This window comes from Littorina saxatilis, linkage group LG3 (assembly GCF_037325665.1).
Source record: "Littorina saxatilis isolate snail1 linkage group LG3, US_GU_Lsax_2.0, whole genome shotgun sequence".
In the NCBI taxonomy this organism is placed as follows: Eukaryota; Metazoa; Mollusca; class Gastropoda; order Littorinimorpha; family Littorinidae; genus Littorina; species Littorina saxatilis.
The window spans coordinates 34,852,701-34,879,522 of record NC_090247.1 but is presented as its reverse complement, the minus strand read 5'-3'; the positions used below and the strand labels follow the sequence as shown (position 1 = coordinate 34,879,522).

General features: G+C 40.0%; 1 protein-coding gene and 1 long non-coding RNA gene across 4 annotated transcripts in view; one reads left to right on the top strand and one right to left on the bottom strand.

Annotated features, from left to right (window-relative positions):
• LOC138962240 (uncharacterized) overlaps positions 1-26,822 on the top strand; it is a 179,686-nt gene that overhangs the window by 63,495 nt on the left and 89,369 nt on the right. The gene's annotated exons all lie outside the window — the stretch shown is intronic.
• Positions 2-20,138, bottom strand: LOC138962219 (uncharacterized). 2 transcript variants are annotated; one of them, XM_070333949.1, is made up of 6 exons: positions 18,562-20,138; positions 16,562-16,752; positions 4,386-8,305; positions 3,653-3,837; positions 3,286-3,334; positions 2-2,643 (listed from the first exon to the last, which is right to left on the bottom strand). In XM_070333949.1, exons 3-5 carry the CDS (start codon positions 7,405-7,407, stop codon positions 3,314-3,316), a joined length of 3,228 nt encoding a protein of 1,075 aa, XP_070190050.1. In that variant the 5' UTR covers positions 7,408-8,305; positions 16,562-16,752; positions 18,562-20,138; the 3' UTR covers positions 2-2,643; positions 3,286-3,313. The 2 variants fall into 2 exon arrangements, with proteins under 2 accessions (XP_070190050.1, XP_070190049.1); XM_070333948.1 differs by lacking the exons at positions 16,562-16,752; positions 18,562-20,138 and adding an exon at positions 14,863-15,069.

Sequence of the window (26,822 nt, the reverse complement as noted above, 5' to 3'; positions counted from 1 at the left end):
CAGCGGTTTGCGCATTATTACATCACCATTATAAGATTATTTGGAAACATACAGTTACCTACATATAAAAGATATATGCTTCGCAGATTAACATAAATGAGTTACATGTATTAACAAACCTAGCGAGAAATGTGTGCTAAAAATGTATGTTTACAAGCCAGCACGCAAGCAAGCAAAATTGTCAATATACGGTTAGATAAAAAAAAAAAGCATGAGCTACTCGTAAATGACTTAAAATGAAATAGAAGAAGTCCTGCACAGTCCTGGATAATTCGTCGGTCTAAAAATTCACAACTGAACTAAAAAATATTTGTCGAGACTTGGTCCTGGCTGACCGAAATCCGTCATTCCGGACGGAACTGTATCGGCATCACACACGGGAATAAAACAAAATTGTCGTCGTTTATAAGCTTAATCGCAATTTAAACATAACAAATGAATGACATAATTTGGATTTCAATCAATAAAGTCACGTTTGAGTCTGTTGTTCCAATTTGAATTTGCCAGCAAATTTTATTTGCACATTATATTAATCAGTTAGGTTTTAAGTCTCGATGCCGAAATTCAACCCAAAAGTGCTAACTGAGTCAATCATTGTTAGACGTGATAGGTGAAAACATGACTGTTTTAGATTCACGTTTGATTGTTCTTTACAATGACATGCACAACATGTTGTGTTGGAGCTTTTCTGACTTTTGGGTCGATTTTAATGCAGGAACCTTGCTTTTGCACATTTGATTTTAGGGGGTGTCTGTGTTGTAGGTTCTATCGTATAAACACTACCTTATGTAAAATCAATCTGTTTGTTGAATATGGTAAGGGAATGAATATCATTTCCTGTCATGTAACTGGTTTTACAATAAACGGCCGTTATTTTTATGACGCTTGCTTCCTACCACCAATACAATTACAACACAAGCCAAGTTCTTGAATAAAAATGAGTGAAAGCAGTCATTTTCTTTACCCATGTACATGTAGTTGCGCACTTAAAGGAACACTGAAGTAATGGGGCTCTTCATGAAAGCATTATCAACAGTAACTTAATAATTGGCTGCAAGGAATTCAGTGCTCAAGCTTTCAGAACACAAGAAAAACTTAAACAATGTTGGGGCGACCAGAACTTTTCCTTTTCAAAAAAGATCACACATTTAAAAAGTTCCAGTCTGGATCGTTTGCTGTTTTAAAGATTACCGCTCTCGCTTACCCGTACCATTCAAATTTCTTACTGACTATCCAAACCATCATGGTAAATGAAACTTCGAAACCTGCATCGTGTACAAGTAATACAACAAATGATATGTCATGGCTGAAATTGGAATCTGGTTCGAATCTGAATCTAGCTAAATAGAAACGGAATTCTGATCTCTGATTTAACCAGATTCCAATCTCAGTCATGACATATACACAAAGAAAAATATTTCGACATCAACGTTTTTTACCTGGTATTTCTTCTTAAATACAACAATCTTTAAAGCAGGGCATACTGAAGTTTTTAAATAAGATTAATCATTCTAAATGGTTGAAACAAAATGTACGTCAAATCCAATATTGTGACATAATTATGTACAAATTAAATGTGGTATAATAATAAACACAATCAAGCTCAGATCTTCAGTAATTAAACGGGACAAAAGCAAAGTTGATCAAATTGTAAAAGAACAGACAGTATATCTATTTGATTTATTATTAAGGTGTTTAAAAACAGTTTCTACAATTACCAGGTCTTAACTAATAATTACCATTGGCAACCTTCAGTTCATTATCCATAACTCCCACTCAATCCCTCCTTCCCTCTTCTCCATTCGCACCCGTCCTCCCACCAAAAGAAAAAAAGACCAATAACTCAGAACAGTTAAACAAATCTTGATTTTCAACTACACGCATAACATGTTAATCCATGTGCAGTGCCACGAATCTACTGAGTACAGAGACAGCACTGTCTAATAGAAGCCGCGCACATTTTGCACGTGCACAAATGGCCACAGGGCAAAAGTATGGTGTCCACAGGTCTTAACTGTGACAACGCCCACAGGTTAGGCAGAAGGTAGGTACCCTCATCTCCATGTACCAGATTTCTGCTCGCCCTGTGTGCTGTTGGACATTTTGCAGAAACCGATGTTCTAGTCAGAGTGGAATGCGGTCCTATGTCGACGGCTTGTTGTGCGGTGTGATGTTTTACTGGTGAATCAGTCTTAATCTTGTCTGTCTCACTGGAAGTCCAGCAGGTTCTGAGTAAGTCTGATGTTCGCTGAGATGAAAACGGCGACATTTAAACGATTAGTCTTCATGGCTGCATTGTCCGATCCTTTTCTACCTTTACTCCCCTTTCTATCACTGTTGCCACGTCACATTGCGTCACCATCAGAGTCAGAGGAATCCCGTGAGGGGCAAGCTCCATTTACATTGTCCAAGGTCCTCAAAGGTGTTGTGTCGCTTGCGGAACCGTTCCTGAATTCGTTCCCACCAACCCCGTTGAAAGCAGCATTTCCTGGTGATTGCTCTTTCAGACTCGTCAAAGCACTTTGTGAAGCTGCACTTGCTGCATCGACAGTGTGGGGTTCGCTGTCTGTGTTGTGAGCTCTATCTCTACAGTCTCCGGCAAATGTGTCTCAAAACTTTCTGAAGCAGTCGTTGCATACAACACTGCAAGGTAGCGAATGAAAAAAGGTATTATTATGAATATATGCATCTGGTGATAGGTCAGGACACACCAGATATTAAGATGATGGGAACACTCTGTGGCTTCTGGGAGAATGACAGCTATACACGAACCAGCCCACACACACACACACACACACACACACACACACACACACACACACACACACACACACACACAACCGCATGCACACACACACATGAACAAACAAACACACTCACACACAATTATGCCGTTAATTTTGGTTATTTTTTGACAAGAGCAAACAGACTGTAGACAAGGCACACTCGACCATATGTGACCCTCCACCACGAAATGAGTCGCATGTCACCTCGCGCGGTTCTGCGCTAGGCTTAATATAAGTCCGGGGAGTGTCTGGTAACAGTGTGAGGGTCACCTTAGTCACAGGTTTATAACTCGAAAAGTGTTCGCTCTTTTCTAAAACGGTTTTCGCCACTGGATAGAGCATAACAAACTCTTTAGGAAAATGTAAAACTATGAAAATCATGCAAAGGTGACATGCGACTCATTCCGTGGTGGAGGGTCACATATACGCATGTACAGTGAACAACCACAAACTGCCCAGCTTTGACATGAATCGAAAGACCCGCAGCAGTTATACACACCTGCTGGTGATTGGTTGGACGCGGGTTATCATTCTGTTTCCTCGGCTTCCTGCAACACACAGACACATACATTTAAAAAAAAAAAGAAGAAAGTAAGGACATGATTTGCAAGCTTAAAACATAATAGAAGGAATTCACTTCAGCACAGTTTTCAGTTCGCTACTAACTGTGATTTCACCAACAAGAAAAAAAATAACGACTTCCCCCATGCCAGTAGTTGTTACTGGAAGATATACATGTATCAACCTGTATGCCAACTCATTTTAATCGTATGTTTTTTTGATTTTGCCAAATTCTTAATCTACATGTATGTTTATTCCAAAGAAACGGCTTTATCTGACAGCAATTGTTTTCCTCAGATACTTACACCAGTGACCGGTTGTCCATTTGCGTGTTTCACGAGTGCTTGTAAAACGAAATTCTCTCCCTTGATTGCAGTCACGTAAGCACAGGAAAAACGAAAGCGAACGTGTGTAAGCCAAGGATCGTCGTGTTCTCGCCAGTTGCGTAGTGTGACACCACAGTAAAAACAGCGGACACTGTCGCCTGTGCCTGCAAAATACAATTTTTCTTTTAGAAAATTACAAGGCGATTATATTTACCCACAACCGCAGATGTTGAGAGATAATTGATACGAGGATAGTCTCTAAATACACTTTCTTTCTCTCGTTTTAAGATATTGTTGTTGTGGAAACTATAACCTCTAAACCCAATGCATGAAGTCCTATTCCAAATACTTCGCATCACTTTAAAACATATATTTGATGAGATTTGGTCTTGCCTCGATGTAACGCGACAATTCAGAGATTATCGTCGTACTTACACGCCCCTTGGTCAACCAACAGTTGAAAGAAAAAAAGAAAATTGAAGAGGAGAAGGAGGAGGAGGAGGAAGAGAAGGAGGCGGAGCAAGAGCAGAAGGAAAAGGAAGAAAAGAAGGAGCAGAAAGAACACACTTTCTGTCATTTACAGTAGGTATCAGATTCAAGGTCAACCTCCATTTAACGACGACGAAGACAATGGCTACAAAGACGAAGAAGGAACGAGAAAAGGGATAGGTAGGGGAAAAGGAGTATAGGAGAAAAATAAGTAAAAGGTTACCCATGTAATAGAATCCAGCCGGCACCAAATCGCGTGGGGTCGGCAAGCCAGCTCCCGGCCAGTCACCAAAGGACGCCAATCTCCCTTTCACTGACGAGTTTCCTGGACATGCTGCTCGTCTCATATCCAGACCACTGGTTTCAGAGTGGTCGCCGTCACTTTCCAGTGCACTGTGTTCTTCGCTGTTTCCTTGTGATCCGTAACAAAGTGTCTCAGGTGGAACTGCTTCGGGAGCTTGTTCCGGCTGAACGGGATACTGACTGTGATCAGCTGCTGCTGCTACTTCTGGTGTGTTCGTCGTCGATGTTCTCTGAGCATCAGATGCATTTGTGCAACACGAGACGACAGTTTGCTGAAGGGCAGTTCCAGCGCTCAGAGCTGCCATTTGCCGATGGCTAGAAATTTCTTCTGCTCTAGAAATCGGTGGCGGCAGAGAGTATGCTTGTACCTGTCCGTTTTGTTCATTTCCGCCCGAAATGGCTGCGGTGTGACCATTCTGACTGCTTCTCTGGCTTGCTGATGTTAGCGTGTGGTTTGCAGTTGTGACTCCATTGAAATGATACTGGTTTCTTGAGAAAGAAGACTCAGAACTTTCGGAAGATTGAAGGCCATCGGGGACTTCATAATCGGTTCTGCCACTGTCATCTCTGCTCACTCTGGGATAAACTTCGGACGGCGGCAGTCCCGTACCAGGCGTCGACGAGAGGCGCGGAGTGTCCGTTTCTATGGCAACATTTGTGTCGTCGGAGAAATTAGCTTGAAGGCAATGTTCATTCAATGCTAGATGAACAACGGCAACTGTCTTCTCGTTTTCACTCCAGTGCCTTTTCCTGAGGTCACAACTAAAGCAGATAATATCGTCCTGTTCCTCGTCATAGTAAAATCCACTCTGAGCAAGACGGATTGGAGACACTGATAAGTTGTCTGAAAGAGGGGCAAACGTGCACAGTCTCCAAAATTCCCATCTTAGGCGCTCCAATGGAGATCTGAAGAATGCGATAGGATCGTACAACGTTGAGGGAGCCACTGTCTGGACATCAAAAATACCAGCAGGCAACAGTGCTTCATTTCTTGCACATCTCAAGAATCGCAGAGAGGCTTCTTTTGAGTACCCATGGTCGAAGTACTCGGTGTCTTTGCAAGATAATGATGCTGCAATTCGGTCAATATTTTTGCTGACTTTGTGAAGTTCTGGAAATGACTCCATGCCGTCTGTGTGAAAGGCTCTTTCTTCTCGAAAGGGAGCCCCATGCATTTTAGGAGCCAGAAATATAGTTTGTCTTTCCTCCACTTGCGTGCCATCTTTCATCATGGCTTGACTCTGGGTGTTGTCTGCTCCTTCAACGCGCCTGCCTATGGACACCGTCGTTTTGTCACGTGTTTTGCTGTCTCCTCCACATCTTGTCTGCTGTGCATTTCTACAAATGGTTGTTTTTGCCCCAGTGACTACAACAACATTTTCTGTCTGGCATTGTCGATTATCCTGTACCATTGAAAACTGCACCTTCTTCTCAGTTCTGACAAAAGACTTTTGATGCAGTCGATTCTGACCAGTTTTATTTTCCTTTGTATGTTTTACCGGTTTGGAATCAAAGGAAACTTTGTTTGTTGCCGACCTTGGCACAGTCAGTGGAGTAGACCTGTCTTCATTTACCTCTGAAACATCTCCGTTGTCTAAAGAAGGTATGTTTGTCACTGAACTTAAATTTAATTTTGACGAATCTTTGTTTGCAAAGGTTTCCATAGAGAGATCATTTTGGTTCTTGCGTTTTCCAACAGAACCTGAACGAAATGGCAAACCAGTTCCATAGCCTGCCTTTTCAAACTTTTCTACTTTTTCTGGTGATGACGTTGATATTGAAGACACTTCGACAACTTGCTCAATTGCCGTCTCTCGCGATAAATCACCACATTGACAAGAACCAGTATTATTCAAAGCTGAAAATATGTTGTTCTTTGTAACCTCACCTGGTAGCTTTTCTCCATTAATTACTCTCGCTGTGTCATGTGAAGACTTTGAACGTTTTTCTTGACCACAATACGCATGATCATCATCATGATCAATGCAATCTATCGTCACAATCTGTACTTCTGCATTACCATCAGTAACCGTTGTCCTCCAACCATCTGTTTCAGCATTTCTATCGGCACCATCGCCAATGATCCCGTTGTGGGTTTTTGTGGTGTCAGTTTCTGTATGAATGTCTGCACTTTCATCGTCATTATTTGTAGTCCTCGTCTCGGCTTTGTCGTCTGGTTCGACCCTATCAAACAAGCCTATTCTTGTCTCTAAATCAGTTTCTACGACCTTCGTTCCGTGTGAACTAGATTTGGTGTCGACGACACTGTCAGCAATCCGTTCCGCATGTGTACCAGTGTGTGCATGTACACCAGTGCCTGCGGTCCTTTCATCCTGCAAATCATATACCTGTTTAGTGGCACCAACGCACGCACTAAGCTCCACCTGTGTAGCTGACGTTGTTTCTTGCCCTCTGTATGATGTCATCCCTCCGTATGCCCTGGACCGTAGAATTGCATCTATGTTTGAAGTCTCTTTAGTATCCTGACTGTGCTTTGTATCAGTCACGAAGTCCCTTGTTGCACCACCATTGCTGCTTGACTGTGTGCAACCAGAGGGTGGTTTCTTCCGTCCATTCTCCCTACGAAAGGCATTGCTCAAGTCGTTCATTTCATCCATGAAGTTTGAGAGAGATTTCTGGGAATCTGTATATTTAGCAGAATCTCTGGATAATGTTTTCTTTTTCTTTACGACTTGCGCTTGCCAAATGTCTATCATTTTCATAGAGCCTTTTCCCCAGATACCTTCAGGGTCGTTATGGACAGCATATTGAGATGGCTGATTTGCAAGTAAATCAGAATGAAAACAAAGTTTCTGTTGAAGGTACACTCTGCTTTCCTTGTCGTACATGCGTTTGTCGATGAGGATAAAGTCACACAAATTCAGTTTAATCGCATTATACGAATCGTCCTCCTCAAGACGTTTGAATTCCTGTCGCGGCATTTGGGGGGGGGGGGGGGGTATTCTTGTTACTGTTGCCTAGGTGGTCTCTATGCCTCGAAGCTTGTATCTCAGTATGACAGTGCACAGAACAGAAATTAGTCGTAGATGGTGTGGTCGTTGTATGACCCGATCATGAGAGCCTGTCCACACGCCGCAAACATGATGAGAAGTGTCAGGAAACTCATGGCGCTTGTGTTCTTTGGAAACACTTTTGTTGCTTCATGAATATTTGGCTCACGAACCGATCTCCAAACGTCAAGAGTGTACATAGAAAAGTCAAAAAAGGGTCCCTGTACGTTGTACACCTTCATTGGGATTCTGTCCAGTTTGATAACATCAAAAATGCTGTCTTTTGGCACATTTAAGAATGGATTATATGTCACTCCACACATGTCGAAACATTTGTTGCTATCGAAGCTTTCTGTAGGATACCAGATCGTATCAAACAAGGCGGGTGGTGACGCTGGAGATTCAACAGTTTCAAAGGCTGAAAGTGATGTTTTTGGTTTCGGCAGACCAGATTTGTCAAACTCTCCACACAAAGAGCAAGAGCACTGAGAACAGAATCTGGTGTTGGACAGCAATGTGTCCCAGAAAAGTGAGTCTTCCATGTTTGGCAGAGTGTCCTCACACTTTTCTCTCTCTCCAAACTTTAAAATATTAGAAAACGTGCACTAACACACAGCGACGACGTACGATTCTTTAACAAAGACTACTGTGATAATGAGTAAACTGCAAACGACTGTAAAGTCAATCTCGTAAAAGGCTGAAGTATCATAAAGTTGACATGCTGCTGCTGCTGCATGATAGACTGGACTTGACTGGATATGGTATGGTGCAATTTTCACGATCTCAATGAAGATGGAGTGATTCCTGCGTTATGAAGGCTCCCAATGTGCTGCAGAAAATATGGAGAAAAAAAGTTATTCATATTGGAGGAATCTTGCTTTCTATGAAGTAAATAAAAGTAAGACTGATCGAGGTGCTTCAAGAAAAAGAAACATTTGAAATAAACTTGGCCTAAAAATTATTACAACAAATTTCGCACCCAAATGAAAACATTATTTTCCGTGTCATTTAAATCAAACTTTCTATGCTAGTTAAGGCGGTTAACTTGAATTTTTGGATCAGCTTTCGGATAAAAGATTTCTTTTACAAGACTCACGTGACCGCCGCTCAAATAAGGGTACCCTCAAAATCGACCGCACAAAAACGGAAGAGACAAATAAAAAATCGACGAAAAATCTAAATTTTTCATACGAAAAGAAATTCCAATCAATTATCTACCCAGAACATGTAGTTTAGCTAGTATGCGTATTTCATGTGCTATGTTGTTCTTATTGATACAAGTGTCGATCGCACAAGCGGGATATCCCGCGACCAAGACTAAAAGCGCTGACACACTGATTCACGCTAAAAACGCAGAAGCAGCTCACTGATTGCTTACAGTGACAAGCCAGTATATCAAAAAATGAGTGTGTGACAGTGCCGCCTGAACTTTAAAACAAATCCGGATATGGCGTCATCTAAGACATTTATCGATAAAAAAATGAAAACAACATCTGGGGATATCATTTGCAAGGACGTCTGTGGGGTATCACCTGTGAGAACACACACATACCACAACCCTCGTCTCGATTCCCAGTCTATGTTAAAACATTAGTAAAAACTTGACTAAATGTTTAAGGGCCATGTTACGATGGGGATATCTCTTGACTTAACTGAGACATTTTAACCATACAAGTGGATTTAATTAATAAATACTGGTTCCATATAATTATATCCTTGGCCTGCAGAGCAAGAATTAGAAATACTTGCACAATTTGTTTGTATATGTGGGTCATTCCATAAAGCTGTGTACTAAAAGTGTGACATGCATCGTGAAAAAAGAAAGTGTCTATGGTTAATGTGAAAGATATAGACATATGCCACGGTGCCACGTTTATCACACACACAAATAATTGAAATGTCAAATTTGTGAAAAATGTTAACTTTAAGTGCGATGAGTCGTGAACATTTTCCGACGTAACATTCGTCCCTCGTTGGTAACGACACATAAAACGCTCCACGCCTGCTGCGTTCCAAAACTTAATACAAATGTTTTTTATGGAAATATCTTTCAGCGATGTTGTAGAACGTCGGATGTGAAAGAAACAAAACATCTGATGCGTGCGTAAGTAACACATTTCAATTTTTACAATCCATCGTAACCAGAACAATTGGAAACGAAGCTTAGTGGCGTCACGCGAAAGGCAAAATCACAGTCAAATCGTATCGATTTGACACGGCGCACATTCTAACACGTTCACAAGACATCAGTAATGGCTAATAACACACACAATCTCATATTCCAGCGTACTGAAGTTATAGGCATGCTCGCGTAGTTCGCGGTTGGTTTTGGAAACCAATGCTACATCAGAAAACCGTTATTTTTGACCGATCCAAATGCACACTTCAAACAATTGGTTGGGCAAACAGCTAAGTGCATATGCAACACTAGCACAAAACACAACAAAGATGTATGTCTGTAGTTTTATGCTCACATTTCATTGGTAGCCACACGGATAAAACAAAACAAACACAAGGTAAGTCACAATTCTGGCGCCATTTTTGAAGCAATTTCCTATGTTTTCTTTCATGAAAAACACTAACCAACCAGATGATCTCCTTGGTTTTATTATCGTTATCTCTTTGATCATTTTGCAGTCAACTGATATACTTATTATATTTGAGAAGCAAGGGTAACATTCCGAAATCTATCTCTAAAGTCATGACCCTCTAGTGATACACAGCTTTGTAGAACAACCCATATATGTTTAGTTAATTCCAAGGGTTTCAAAGTAAACCACCTTCTTTACATGGAAACAAAAGTTTGTGACATGGATTTAAATACTAACAGTTAAAAAAAAAGACAAAAATGTACACTATGTGTTTCGTTGCATGTCTGTATCACTTTCTACCTGGAGTATTACTGAAAAAAGTGAAGAGAATACATTCTATACTACCCGTCATAAAAAAACCCTAGGCAAATGCGTTTTAGGGCAGAACTTTCTGATGAGGCCGTTTATTGTAAAACCAATGATGTGACTGAAAAGGCCATTCATTCCCCGACTTTATTCAGAAAACAGATTTGCATGCTGAATGGTGTGGGTGTCATTCCTCTGCGAAGCCGTAAAAGGCGATTTTGAGGCCGTTTTTAGTGTGCATTGAGACAAAAACCGGTACGTTTCAGTAACTCCTCAACGCATTACCTTCAAACGTTCGGTGATTTGTGCTAACATATGTCGTAAAGTACATACGAATTTTAAGTCATTTGCGACATTAAGTCTGCTGTTATTTTACATGCCAGAAAGAGTTCTTAAATTGATGGTAGGTCTTTGCTGACTCATCGAGAAAAAAAAGTGTTGTTATCTTCAAGAACAATAACAGATGCGCCACATACTCAAATTTCATGTACATATTTTATCAAACATGGGTGGTATGAGGATTTCAACGCGAAAGTAGTCTTTAAGAAGTTGACTCATTCAGAGCGAAGCTCACTGCTAACACGCTTAACTGATCATGGCTCTTGAAAGAGCATTTTCCAAGAATTATTCTGTGCGTTTAAACAAGTGCACTGTGAACAGCCATTGTTAAACATGTTTTAAATTTAAGGGTACATTGAAGCTTTCATGTTTCTTTATGCATGCTAATTGTAATTTTTTCTGTCCAATCGGAGAGGGCACATCTTTATTTTTAAAAATCTTTCTGGCATGTAGCATAACAGCAGAAACAAAATATATTGTGTTGTAGGTTCCACTGTATAGACACTACGTCATGTAAACTCAATCTGGTTTTTGAATAAGGTATAAGAATAAATGGCCTTTTCAGTCATATACTTGGTTTTACAATCAACAGCCTCATCAGAAAGATCTGCCCTCAAAAGCATCTGCCTAGTTTTTTTTTATGACGGGTAGTATAGAATGTATTCTCTACAAAGTAACCCGATTTAAGTCCTCTAGTTTCATACCTTTGTGACTATTTGAAAAACATAGTATGCTAAAACCAACCCTTAACAATCAGTGACTTGAATAGCAACTACAGGTAAGATCAGGGTATTTTCCATGGAGGAAAGCGTTCATGTCATTGATGAATTTTGAGCGCCAATGCGCCAGTGTGACTTTCCAACAAAGGGGGTTATTTTTTCAGTCATTTAAATTCAGCGAATATCAGTCTTCATAGTTCTTGTGCATGATCTTCAGTTTGTTCACGACCATTCCACAAAGTTTCTTGTCCGTAAGTAAAATGGTCCAACTTTTACCGTCTCTCAAAATATGTTCCAAATTACTCTTCTGAAATTGTGTAGAGATTGCTCTGAACCGAACTGTAATTGCCGTCTTCAGGTCACCGATGATCTGGAGGGGAAGGGGGTTGTTTTTGTATACTCGGACATTCAGATAATCCAAAAGATTAACGGGAATATGTCTAACAAAAACAATGTCTCAAATCGCCCCAAGAGCTATACAGTTCAGCTTGGGGGTAGTTATTTTGTGACTACACACAAGGAATACCTTAAATTAAACGTTTGAGCGCAGAGTTACTCAAATTAAAAACGGTTGTACTTTGAGTAGGAATCCCAGAATGTAATTCTCATTGTGACGCGGCGCTATAGGCTACGCGACTCCTAGTTTTCGTCTACCTTATGACCCTGAGCATTCCATGCGCTATTCGTGGAAATACAGATTTGAAATTGAGCGAGAGCTACATCGTTGGTTTTGGGGCTTGAATAGATGACAACACACACGGAGAAGGTCTTAGAATTAGTGTTTGAGCGTTCTATTTTTCAAATCTGAATGCTGTGTTTGGTAGTCATTGCAGACCTTGATATTCTCCAACGTACATTTTGTTGTGTCTTTTATTCGAAGCGTTCTAGCCCTGTATGGCACGGAATTTGCATGCGTTAGGTTTGACTTCCTCAATCCAACGGTCTTGATCTGCTTTGACGAATGGGTATTTTGTTTTCTGTTTTTTTGTTTTGTTTGTGATGACCTCAGTTGCATGCATGCTGCTACAACCCTTCTTTTTTGCCCTTTTTTTCTTCTTTCTTTTAGGCGGGGATCATCCTTCTTCATTATATTGGTCTTTTTCTTTTCTCAATCAAATTCTTATAATTTCAATTACATAATAAATAAACGAATATCATTAAAAAAAAAAATCATATTATAAATTTACTTCTAAGGTTTAACTCCCATTCTGTTAAAAAAACACAAATCCGACTTGTTCCCATATTTACATTTTCCAATTGTCATTTTCGTAATCAAAATACAATAATTCACAAAATAAATATAATCAGTTTTCAAATCTTCCCTAAAATAACCAAATATAACATCATTTTCATTCAGGACTAGGTTGACATCAATTTTTGTATAAACAAAGTCTTTACACACCTTCCAACCCTTCATGACCTCTTGACAATTAAAAATGATTTGTTCAAGGGTGTCCAATTCTTTACAAAACTCACACCTATTCAATGTTCGTAATCCCATCTTATCTAATAAAGTATTTGTCGGGTAAATTCTATGCAAAATCTTCCAGTGCAACAGACGTAATCTTTCTCCATTTGTACATGTTACAGCCAAAAACCAGTTTCTTCTTTCAAAATCAATATCATGTTTTCTTTAAAAAAAAAACAGGCACTCGGAATCTGAACATCAAAATCAACTAAACATGTTCTAACATATGTTGACGTTATATTACTGAATTTAATAATGAAATCCTCCATTGAAAAAGAATGGTAAGGTAATGCGTTTATCAATCTGGATTTCAATGCTGTGCATAATGCACTATATTCAAACTGTCTGGATGGTTTATAACCCACTTTTCGACAAATGAATTTACAGTACAGCTAATGTCCCTTGAACTTTTTAAGGTCCAATTCGCCAGAACACTCTCCAATATGGCGGCTTAGACAAAATATGTTTAAAGTCTGGAGGGTATAAATCAGGAAAGTGGTAGCCATATGTCAAACCTAGTACTGTTGATTCGATTCGGTTTCGTTTTTGGGGGGTGTCTGTGTTGTAGGTTACACTGTATAGACACTACATCATGTAAAATCAATCAGTGTTCTGAATAGGGTAGGGGAATGAATGGCCTTTTCAGTCATGTACTTGTTTTTACAATCAACAGCCTCATCAGAAAGATCTGCCCTCAAAAGCATCTTCCTAGTTTTTTTTATGACGGGTAGTATTGTTGCCATTTAATATGTATACGCAATTATTATCTAAATGACTGGAAATGCATGTCATACAATGGCACACAGCTCTAGAGAATAACCAAAACACGAGATAAAACAAACGTGAGACAAATTGTTGTGCTCGACTACTTGCAGGATATTCAATGAAACTTTGTATTTTCTTAATGGATGGATGCCTGAAGTGTGTCTAAAAACCCAAGGGGGTATGTGCATGTGAATGCGTGAAGACCGTTTTTGTGACTCGTAAAGCATTTCTATTAACATGTTTCTATTGCATTATTTAAATTTACTGTGCATTGTATTTCAGTTACGAAACCAGTAATGCTTAAAGTATTAACAAAGCTGACAAAATATATATAAAAAGAGTACATATTAATAAAACAATAACTATGTCATTGCTATGAATAGATATAAGCTGATGGCGTCAACATTCCTAAATTAATTACTATATAGTTGAATGATTGCAGCTGATACAAACATTCCTGCCACTGCCACATAAGGTATGACATGTACACCTCCGATTACAAAAAAGTGTTAGGATACCCCCATTAAGACGATAGTCCAGTTCAGCGGCATATTTTGTGAGACTCAATTACAGTGGCGGTTTCGTCCTTACTAGATTGGTAACCACCAGGATCTCACACAAAGCAATAGAAGACCGCAATAACCGTGTGCGCGCGAGCACTAAACTTCTTTCACGGCGCTTCACTGCGACAGAGTGGTACGGGTAGTGGAGGAGGGGGTGGGGGCGAGGGGTTGGGGCGAACAGGCACCCCACCACTTCGTAATCCAGCTGGCTCATTTTACCGCAAAGTAGCTGCGCACATAATACAATTTCATGGCAAGCACTCCCACAAGGAAGTAATTTTTAAACTTATGTACCAGCTTGAGCTGCATCGTTCGTGAAACCAAAATGAACGATACAGCAACAAAATAGAACTGTACTTCTGAGCAAAAAAAATCGTTTTACAAGGCTATCCGCTGACTGTTCTGGATAATTACGTTGAGCATGATTGAATTAAGCAATCACGAATATCATTTATCATGTGTGCAGTAGCACAAGCCTTGTTGTTCCAATTCTATTGTGTTGTTGTGTTCGTCTAGCTATACTCAGCAACTGACGAGGTCGATTTCAACATGTCAGAGGTCAACTCTTATGCAAACAATCAGTACACTTGCAAGGTCATGCACCTTTCTACATACTCATTCACTTCCAAACTCACCTTACTGCATGGGAATGAACGACCATTTTCTGAAAAAATACCGCACCGATACTAAAATGACCTTCTTCCAACAGAACAAAACCTGCAAACGGGTGTCAGTAAAATCAGAACTTGAATTGCAAGCTTCTACTCGCATATATATAATCAAGGGCTGCAAGCAGCCAATCGGGACGATAAAAAAGAGTTCAAGTTGCGATTCGGGTGAGGGTCGCGATAGAACGTGCCAGTGTGTGAGTGTGTTTTTTTTCCGACCTTTGCATGTAATCTATACCAGGCCAGTGAAGCGCCGCAGAAAAAAAACCTTTGATAGTCACGTGTTAAGCCCTTGGCACACTTTAAAAGTGGCAAATGAGACTACAAACAATCTACTCTAAGGGGAAACCCCACATTGAGCAACGTTTTAATGAGACCCTGTTTGTCACTTATTTCTCGAAAATGGGAAAATCCCGTTGAGCCACGGTCCAACTATGTCGGCCAAACTTTACACTGGAATTTAACTAGACAGTCAATTAAACATGAAAAATTGTTTCTCAAATAACAATGCCAAATTAAATTAAACAAACAAACTCGGAGAGCTCCAACACGACGTTTAACAATATGTATCTCAATTCCGGCTAACCTGTGATGATTGTTCTGCCTAGACTGTTGCAAAAGAGAGAGAGAGAGAGAGAGAGAGAGAGAGAGAGAGAGAGAGAGAGAGAGAGAGAGAGAGAGAGAGAGAGAGAGAGAGAGAGAGAGAGAGAGAGAGAGTGAGAGAGATGGATGGATGTTTTATTGTTCTAATCAATGAGTTGATTTTGACAATTTTCAGACATATGAAATGGTGCATAAAACGAAATTAATAAGGGTGTGATACATTGGGCTTTAAACATAGCCTACACATGCAAATAAGTGAGGCAAAATAAAGAAAGAGCCTGCCAAATGTTGAGACATAATCATGAAAACATAGCTTGGAAAGATAATATAACTTAAGCAAACATTGTCAAACGACACCAAGACACATACACAGATATACACGTACAGACACGGACACGGACACACACACACACACACACACACACACACACACACACACACACACACACACACACACACACACACACACACACACACACACACTCACACACACAGATACACACGTGTGTGGACACACACACAGCAAATTATATGCAAATATACACATCTGAAGCAGTCATTAAATGCATACAGCAAATGCATGAAACTATTACAGTAGGTATCATATGCTTGATAGCAAAAGCATACACTCACACACACACACACACACACTGACACACATACACACGCGCGCGCACGCACGCACGCACGTAAATACATAAACATACATACACGCACGCACACACGCACGCACACACACACACACACACACACACCAATTAACGCACACATTTTCCGAGATGAAATGCATAATAAGAAGGGGTTGTAACATGCCAGGGAGTTCACGTTTACGGCACCTTCAAGTCAATCTCAAGAGAGAGAGAGAGAGAGAGAGAGAGAGAGAGAGAGAGAGAGAGAGAGAGAGAGAGAGAGAGAGAGAGAGAGAGAGAGAGAGAGAGAGAGAGAGAGAGAGAGAGAGAGAGAGAGAGAGAGAGAGAGAGAGAGAGAGAGTTTAATGCTGATGTGATTGAGGAACACATGTGTTATCGAATCAACATCAGTCTCATATTCATGAAACACATACCCAGATCGTCTACTGTTCTTCATTAGGAGTTACTCCGAATGGATTGTAGGCAAACGCCTCCCCCTTTTCATGGCGGACATATTCACAGGAAAAGCGAGCATTGATGTGATTAACCCACGGATTATCATCAACGTGCCAATCTTGCAAAACAGCGCCGCAGTAGAAACATTGAACACCATGTCTGCTTTTTTCTGCAAAACAACGAACATGTGTGTGAAGTAAAGGTTAATATTAAGGCAAGAACGCACGTTTAAGTGACATTTTTGTATTATTTAAGTTGAATAGTTTTGGGTGTTTTGATACATTTGGTTCATTGTACACAAAATAAACAACTTGTAGTAAACAAATGAACAACACTGCATCATAAAATCAATAACCCGCGTTATCTTTAGTTTAAAGCAGAAGAGATGTATACCTTTTGCAGGAGTGGGAAAGACTAGCTAACAAAGGTGCATTTTTGTGTAACGTTATTAGCCGAATGCACATATCGGTAACATGAGAAGGTTCAATATTTTTGAGTTTCCTTTGGGTATGGATACTTCTTACAGATCACTTACTTTCATTTCCGCCCGTTCTTCACCCGATTTCGTAACGATCTTTTATGTCTGGTCAAACCATGCAATTGTTCCCATTTTAAAATACGACAAGACCATGAATGACGTCTCTTAGAGCAGGATCAACAGCAACCCTATTAGAATTGAACATGGATTCTTCAAGATTCAACGTGTGACCAACATTTGTGAAAATTGTGGAGAAGGGGTAAAGACACTGACTGTACATTCATCCCGCATGCTAAGAAAAGACCACAAGTAAAACTTATAACCGTTTATCATTTAAATGAGGTCAAGGGGTCAACATATTATACTGACACACGCGCAGCCTGGCGGTGATCGTACCAGTTATTCTTCGCCGAATCAAACGGAATTCTTAAAAAAAAAAAAAATTGTTTTTTCCACTGGAGACATAAAAAGCTGACAGAACGTAACGCCATAATTCCCATTGTAATGTCTTCTCAAACTTGACTTCGCTTTTGTCACGACCCCCCCCCCCCCCCCAAACAAAACAACATTATAATGTAAACAAAGGCGAAGTACTTTGGATTTTTAAAAATTGTATTGTGTGTTAACAGCCATGAATACGTACTCAATGGCAAGTGGAACGATCAATCAATCAATCAATATGAGGCTTATATCGCGCGTATTCCGTGGGTACAGTTCTAAGCGCAGGGATTTTTTTTTTATTTTTTTTTATTTTTATTTTTTTTATGCAATTTATATCGCGCACATATTCAAGGCGCAGGGATTTATTTATGCCGTGTGAGATGGAATTTTTTTTACACAATACATCACGCATTCACATCGGCCAGCAGATCGCAGCCATTTCGGCGCATATCCTACTTTTCACGGCCTATTATTCCAAGTCACACGGGTATTTTGGTGGACATTTTTATTTATGCCTATACAATTTTGCCAGGAAAAACCCTTTTGTCAATCGTGGGATCTTTAACGTGCACACCCCAATGTAAGTGTACAACGATGCGGTTTGAAGTTCGAAAATGAACCCACTCAAAACGAAAGTGCTGTCAGTAAGTTTGAGGTAACTGACACAGAAGGCAGAATAAACAAAATACAACATGACTACCTGTGTGACACCAAGTTTACATTCGTTGTTTTTTTTCTTCATATATTGAAAACCTTGTTGTTTTCGATCGCATTTCAAGATTTAAAAAACCCATCAACAACAATTGATGTAAACCTGGTACCATGCCACATATGAAGCCATGATGTATTTTCTATATGTCACATTATTTGAACATTATCTCACAACATCTATGTAAGGCATCAGTTAGGTCTGTTTAATGCTTGTCGTCATGCAGAAGCCTTTCAGATGCGCATAGTTATAACAATATAATATCATGAAAGACAAAGATAGAGTTACAGCTATGACTACGATGTATAAGAAGAATACGTCACTAATCATAATAGTGAAGTTCATAATACCTGTGTGGTAGAAACCGGCCTCAGCCAATTGGTATGGACTTGGCATTCCACACATCAAAGTGACATCAAAAGAATTAAGCCTGGCATCCATTGATGCATATTCTGGTTTGACGGCACGACGCAGATCGAAGTAAGCTTCCTCAGAAGTACGGATGACACTACTTGGGTTGAAGACACTGTTAGTAATTGGTTGTGCGTGCACTTCATGCCCGAGGAATGCTGGCGGACTAAAGGCAGGAACCGATCGAGCCCGTGCAGGACTTCTTTCAGTAGTTTTAGGTCCTTGTTCTTGTATTGGTAGTACGATTATTTCAAAATTGTCTGTCTGCCGCAAATCTCTCTGTGCAAGCTGAGAACTTAAATACGATGCAGACACCGCTCCGTCGATTTGATCTTCAGGGGAGTCCTCTTGTAGAGATGAATCCAATAACCGCTGTGCAAGGTGAGCATTGTCGGGAACTTGCCTGCTGCTGTCCTGATTGTTACTCATATTTGGTTTATATGGGGTTACTCCATACTGTCACTGACTGAATTTCTTTAAACCTATATTCCACCTTAGCTATCTGTCCTCTACCTTCCACAAAAAGGGATTAATTACTGCATGTTTGAAAGTCAGATAGGCACATATTTCTGCAAAACTTCTGTTTGGGCGTTTGTTGTCTGTGCTGTGCTGATGCATCGACCTTTCATTCGATCCACAGATGGTGCTTAACGTTGCAGGGCAGCATTTCACTTTGGACAGATGTGAATTTAACGATGTAAAACATCTGCTCGCCATTTTATGTTCACAGAATGCAGCAGAGGTTCTTGAAAACAATTCCTTGATTATTTTGTTACTTTTCGTACCGCTTCAAAGATGAACTATTGTTTTTGAGTTTGTGAAGGATATTTTGAAAATCAAATGGCTGACTGTCAGTCATAGAAGACCGTTTCGTATACCAATGGTACAATGACGTACGTGGACATATCTGGTGACGTAGAAAGATAAACAATGTCTTCACTAGATGTTCCGTTGGTATTCCAAAATGAACTGAAAGAACAGAAAGAACAACGCAAACCCCATGAAAGCGCATTCCTTTCAACTGATCTCTTGATCATTTTGACATCATGTTGTGCATATAAATATTGTACATAATCTTTTTTAAACGACATGCTATTTAGAACAGAAACTGTCAGCTTTTATTGTTGTTTCTGTAATCCCTGGATAGTCCACATCTTGTCATATTTAAACGACACTAACAACGTTTCCAATAACTTTTCTGAACAGATGTTTGGTGCCCAGTAAGAAAAAGAGACATGGGAGCAAAATTAGAGAAAGAAGAAAATTAAATAAAGGAACAAAATCAAATAGGCAGTCTTTATAACCCATCTCCCTCCTCCAACCGTTCCCCACCTATAACCTATAACCCTGACCTCCTCCGTCACCGGGAGATCAATACTTTGCAAGGTGTATGGTTTTATTATTAGTTATGTTAATTCTAGTTATTGTAAAGCGCATTGAGCATATACATGATTATGCGCTATAGCAAATGTCCATTATTATTATTATTATTATTAAGGTCAGTGGCTCCTTTTAAACTCCTTTTGAAGATTACAAAGCAAACGAAAATACGTTTATCATTTGTTATACTCGTTCTTCCAAAACATGTTAAATTGTAAAAAACAGCATTGAGATAAACAAGAAAGAAGAAGAGGAAAACGTCATTAATATACAAGTGACAGGTGCCTTTAGGTGACTAAAATGAAAAAGGCAGGCTTTCTCACGGCACTTCAGTAGTAACGGAAGAATGAAGATTTGGGTTACGGAACGTCTGCCTTAATAATTATAAGCCGTTGCAATTAAAGAGCAATGAAATAAGTCAATAGCGTTATTGTTTCTTTGTTTCGGTCTAAACTGACAATGCATATGGTCTATATATTGTTCATGGTGTGTAAAGCAGTAGCCACCTATCAGACTTTATAATCATATTGCTGATTTGCTTTGAGCTATGTAAAAAGCTCAGACAACAGTTCTCTTTAAACCGGCACGGTTGGCCTAGTGGTAAGGCGTCCGCCCCGTGATCGGGAGGTCGTGGGTTCGAACCCCGGCCGGGTCATACCTAAGACTTTAAAATTGGCAATCTAGTGGCTGCTCCGCCTGGCGTCCGGCATTATGGGGTTAGTGCTAGGACTGGTTGGTCCGGTGTCAGAATAATGTGACTGGGTGAGACATGAAGCCTGTGCTGCGACTTCTGTCTTGTGTGTGGCGCACGTTATATGTCAAAGCAGCACCGCCCTGATATGGCCCTTCGTGGTCGGCTGGGCGTTAAGCAAACAAAAAAACAAAACAAAAAAAGTTCTCTTTAAAATAAATCAAGTGCACTAGAATAAAGAAAACCTAAAAACATCAATAAGCTTGCCACGTGTGAATCAAACACGGCACCATAAGTATTTTTTCCAAAGAGGCTGAGCACACAAAAGGCACGCGCGCCCTTCTCAGAGCGAATGAATCGACGGATCTACTCTGACAGGAATTTCCAATAGCTCTTTTTACAAAGCCTGTAGGCAAAGGGAAACAGCGTTATGACTAGAATGTCAAGGTTTCTTCCTGGTCGAAACCCACGCGAAATGCATTTTTTTCTTTTAATAAATATTGCGTCTTTCCATGAGCAGTCAATTAGTCCGTTTTTTCTCATGTGAATTGTTAATTTACGGATTTAGTCCTACACTATGTGATGCTATCGATTTTATTTATTGTGGTTCTAGTTGGCAATAGATTCACATCAGAGGATAGTTTTTGGTCCGAATGGAAGAACAGTACTTATTTTATGAACGTAAGAAACAGATGTGCTCACTTACCTCACTCCATCAATTCTTTACTTGCAGCTAGGTATTTGAGACTCCGAGGCTCAATGATGTTCACAAAATAAGGTGTCATACTAAACAGCGAAAAGATATTTCTTGATACATTATTACAATTGGGTTGTTCAAGTGTTTGTTGACGACACCTCACTTATGCTGAATGTACTTTTGGTCCAGCCAGTACTATACCTTTAGAATAAGAACAGGCTGAAGAAATGTGCTGATGCTATAGTGTTACAGCTTACATGCTTAGCAGTAAAAACAGAAAAGGTTTGGAGATATCATCTGAAAGAATGTGCATGTCAAATTTCATGGAGATCTGTCCAGTAGTATTCCGGGAATCCCTATGCAAATACGCTCACATACACACATAAACCACCAGCCTCGTCTCGATCCCCAGTCTGTCCGAAAAACATCTAGTCAAAACTTGACAGAATGTCAAAAGAGAATACGATCGATGCTGAAATGGTTTCTGATAACCACCAGAGTGAATAAACATCAACAACCAGCCAAATAATCAGTGTGTGTGTGTGTGTGTTTTGTGTGTGTGTGTGTGTGTGTGTGTGTGTTTTGTGTGTGTGTGTGTGTGTGTGTGTGTGTGTGTGAGAGTGTGTGTGTGTGTGTGTGTGTCAGTGTGTGTGGATGTGTGTGAGTGTGTGTTTGTGTGTGTGTGTGTGTGTGTGTGGATGTGTGTGTGTGTGTGTGTGAGTGTGAGTATGTGTGTGTGTGTGTGTTTGTGTGTGTGTGTGCGTGTGTGTGTGTAACCTCATTTGAATAGTGATTTACCTGGCATTTTACCTATTGTAGTCTGTTTATTTTAGTCGACCTAGTATGTTCCTGCATATTACTAAGCTTCCTTGACGTATTAAATATACATGTACTGTATAATGTCTGAAAGTAGTTTGTCATTACGAAGCATTTAAGAAAGTCACAGGTAAGGAAACCCCATGGAAATTAACCAAAAATTGTTGATAGGATTGTTTTGGGGTTTTGACACTATGACACACTTTGATCTGGGATCAGCTCGTTACTCCCCCGGCTCGTTACTCCCCCGGCTCGTTACTCCCCCTTAGGGTTAGGGTTAGGGTTAGGGTTAGGAATAGTAACAAGTCGGGGGAGTAACGAGCCGGGGGAGTAACGAGCTGGGGGAGTAACGAGATGCTCCCCTTTGATCTATGTTCTTTCAGTTGAGCATAACCAAAATGTGATTTGTTGGCAAAAAAGGCACTTTATTAACTAATATTTGTTGTACTAATTGCTTTGCAATCATTTCTGGCCTCATTATATACTCATTGTTTTCAAATCGCCATAACTTTCGTTTAAAACCTCTTTGGAAGATGAATCAAGTTTCAAAATGTAGATCTAAATACGCTGCTTGTGTTCGTCTGCCCGAAAGTGGGTAACCTTGTTTTTGATTGGCTGATCACTCTTGCAAAACCATAGATGTGTAGAGCGTGTCTTATATAATGTAGTACATTTTCGGGCTGAATCTAAATATGCCATGTGCATAATTATCTTGTACAGTTTTAGATCTGAAAACTTGTTGTGCTACGATTACAGTAGTTCGGTAAGCTTATGAGTAGGTATAAAAAGCGTTCGCGGCGTCAAGTTTACGGATTGCTATGTTTGCTCTCGAAAAACACAACACAGATTTCTCTGGAATCTACATGCCGCTACCTATTGCAATCCGTTTGTAAAGACATTACGTTTTTTCGTGTTGATCTAAATAATGAATCACTTAGGTAAATAATGCATTATTCAGCTGAATAATTATTTATTTAGGTAAATAATGCATTATTTACACAAAAGTAAAAAATGTGATTTTTCTAATTAAATAAATCTTTTATTTACTAATCAATTCATTATTTAAGTAAATAATGCATTATATAAAAAAAATCCATTATTTATTATACACTACTCACAAAAAGTTAAGGATCACTATGAGAAAACAGGTGCTCAATAAAATCAGTTCGCTACTGTTATTTATTTCTCAGTCAAACCAAATTGTTATGAATTCTTGTTCAGCTGTAAGTGGGCGATGTTGTGTTAGTGGTAAAATTGCACGGGATTCTCCACTACTGAGCTTGGTATCAAAATAAAAAGCGGAAACTTGCGAAAAAGGACCTTGTTTTGGACCGTTCAGCCCGAACACATTGCACAAGCCACATGGAAAAAACATTATGCACGTGCAAGCACTGCTGTTTATGTGTGAGATGCTGTCACTTGCTTGGCTTTTTGAGAAGACATACCACCAGTATTAGGCATTATCTGACAATGCCTCCACGACGAAAATTGAACGAGTTTGAGAGGGGACGAGCTGTTGCATGGTTCCAAGATGGTGTCCCCAAGCGAGAAGTGGCCAGGCGACTTCACGTGTCCATCTCGGTCATTGTCAGACTGATTCAACGTTTCACAGCCACTGGGAGGGTCCAGGAAAGACGCAAACCTGGGCGACCAAAGAAGACAAACTCCACGTGAAGATCGTCTCATTGAACGACTAGCCTTGCAAACAAGAACAGCCTCTTCCTGCATTATTCGAAGGCAGCTGAGGGTGGCTACTAACACCAACATCAGCCAGCAGACCATACGGAATCGCCTTCATGGGTTTAACCTCCGTTCTCGTCGCCCAGCTGTACGGCCACGCTTAACTCCAGCCCATAGGGCAGCACGCCGCGCCTTCTGCAGACGTCACGTGAGGTGGACACGTCAGCAATGGTCCCAGGTCCTGTTCAGTGATGAATCACGCTTCACCCTGAACCACAACGACGACCGACTGAGGGTCTGGAGGCGCCAAGGGGAACGCTACATTGACGCCACTGTCGAAGAAAAGGGGGCCTTTGGTGGAGGTTCTGTAATGGTCTGGGGGGCCTTCAGCCTTCACTACAGAACACCCTTGTTTCATGTACAGGGTAACCTGACTGGCCTCCGATACCGGGATGAGATCCTTCGACCGCTGGCTGTGCCTACACTGCAGCAGATGGGACCGCAGGCTGTCTACCAGGATGACAACGCTCGCCCCCACCGGGCAAGGGTGGTCAACGACTTCCTGCAGCAGTCTGGAGTCAACAGAATGGAGTGGCCAGCATGCAGTCCCGATCTCAACCCGATTGAGAACCTCTGGGATGAGTTGGATCGCAAAGTGAGGAGCAACCACCCCCCTCCCAGGGATGTCCAGCACCTCTACCAGATGCTGCATGCTGAGTGGCAGGCGCTTCCACAGAGGATCTTCACCACCCTGGTCAACTCTATGAGGACTCGCTGCGTCGAGTGCCAGAACAGCCAGGGCGGTTACACGCATTACTGAACTTTTGGGAGCATCTGAATGCCATGTCTTGTGATTTCAACGACTTTGTGAAATTCAATTTCGATACGTACACACTTTGATAAAATGTACAGACCAAACGATTGCTTAAAATTGAAGGAAATGTTGTATCGTTATCATCAAAGCATTGAATTAAACGTTTGCCAAATACCAACGCATTGGCTTTCTTATTTGGAAAGTTATGAATTTGTGTGCAAGTGATCCTTAACTTTTTGTGAGTAGCTTATAATGCATTATATCGTATATAATGCATTATATAATACATAATCCATTATATAGTAAATAATGCATTATTTAATAAATTAATCATTATTAAGTATATAATGCATTCTATATTATATAATGCATTATATAGTATATAATGCATTATTTTACTGACGGAGCCATGAGAGAGAGAGAGAGAGAGAGAGAGAGAGAGAGAGAGAGAGAGAGAGAGAGAGAGAGAGAGAGAGAGAGAGAGAGATAAGACATGACATAAGCCATAAGATCATTTATTGTCCATACAATTAATTAAACACACACACACATAAACACACACGCACACAAACACACGCGCTCGCGCGCTCACACACACACACACACACACACACGCACACACACACACACACACACACACACACACACACACACACACATATATATACACACACACACAAACACACGCGCTCGAGAGAGATGCGGAGCTGTCCTGTAGTAGTGTCGTAACGTTATATAATGCATATATATATATATATTACCTTGTGATACGTCCCCCACAAAGGGACTTTGCTCTGTAAATCTCGGTCCCCCTTGAGGAGGGTCTGATGCTCCCAATAGGCTGTCTGTGAAGGGATACTTATTTCTCTCTCTCTCTATATATATATAAAAGTATAAATCCGCCTAGAGGGCGACCATTGTAAAAAGGGGTTTTATGGCTACCAGTGCTATATCTGTTGTTTTTAAAGCAATATTAACTAAATTTTGTAATTACATTTGCTAATTGACCTACACTCAACAGTCATGAATTGACTGTGAAAATCAGTCAAGATTAAGATATAGGTGTTTTACATCGTCGCCTTAATGATGATGATATGTTTACACTCAGTTAAAAAAAATATTTGTATAAGTATCGTGGTTGTCTAAAGACCTTTTTTTTGCAAAGGACGGCCTAAGTCTCAAAATCACTTATTCAATTTTGTGCTCAAACAGTAAATCCCAACTTGATGCGATTTACAAGCAAGATACGTTAGGCACTGTCTCCTCAATAGCGCATGGGGTCAATGTTGTCAGGCCAATGGAATTGGAGAAAAAGACGCCAAAACTTAGGAGCCAGAGGCTCGTGAGTCCCTTGATATTCATCCGCTGGGTCTTGATGCATTATATACTATAATATAATAATGCATTATACACTAAATAATGATTTATTTATTAAATAATGCATTATTTACTATATATATAATGAATTGTTTAGTAAATAAAAGATTTAAGAAAAATCACATTTTTTACTTTTGTGTAGGGCCTAAATAATGCATCATTTAGCTAAATAATGCATTATTTACCTAAATAATTCATTATTTATATAATAATTCATTATTTAGATCAACACGAAAAATCGTAATCTTTTTACAAACGGATTGCCATATAGCCACCCCCTAATACGAAAACAAATCACAAGAAGAAAATAACAAAGTAACACAAACAGTTGCTGTTGCTAGTTTTGACCAAGCTGGTGACGAGGTGATAATGATCTGAGACACGTCACAGTGTTGTGCGATGACGATATGCTATCTTACACTGAAAATACACCACCGATAACTTACGTTCAACTTCAAGCGCGATTGTCTCAAAATCACGTTTTTTGTAGCATGCGTTGCGGTTACATGGATATTTTCAAATCTATTCAACCGATTGTCATCAAATTTGGCACGATGTTTGTTCATGTATTGTTGTACATTTAATTCCTCTGAATAAGAATTCTGAAGAAAGTTGTCATTTTTGTTACGGTTTTTCTGTTTGGTACTTGTTTGGGCTGGTCAAAAACAACCTTTTTGTGCATTTGTTAAAAAGCTGGAGGAACAAAACGCAGAGGAGTCATTTTTTGACACTTCAGTCAAATTTG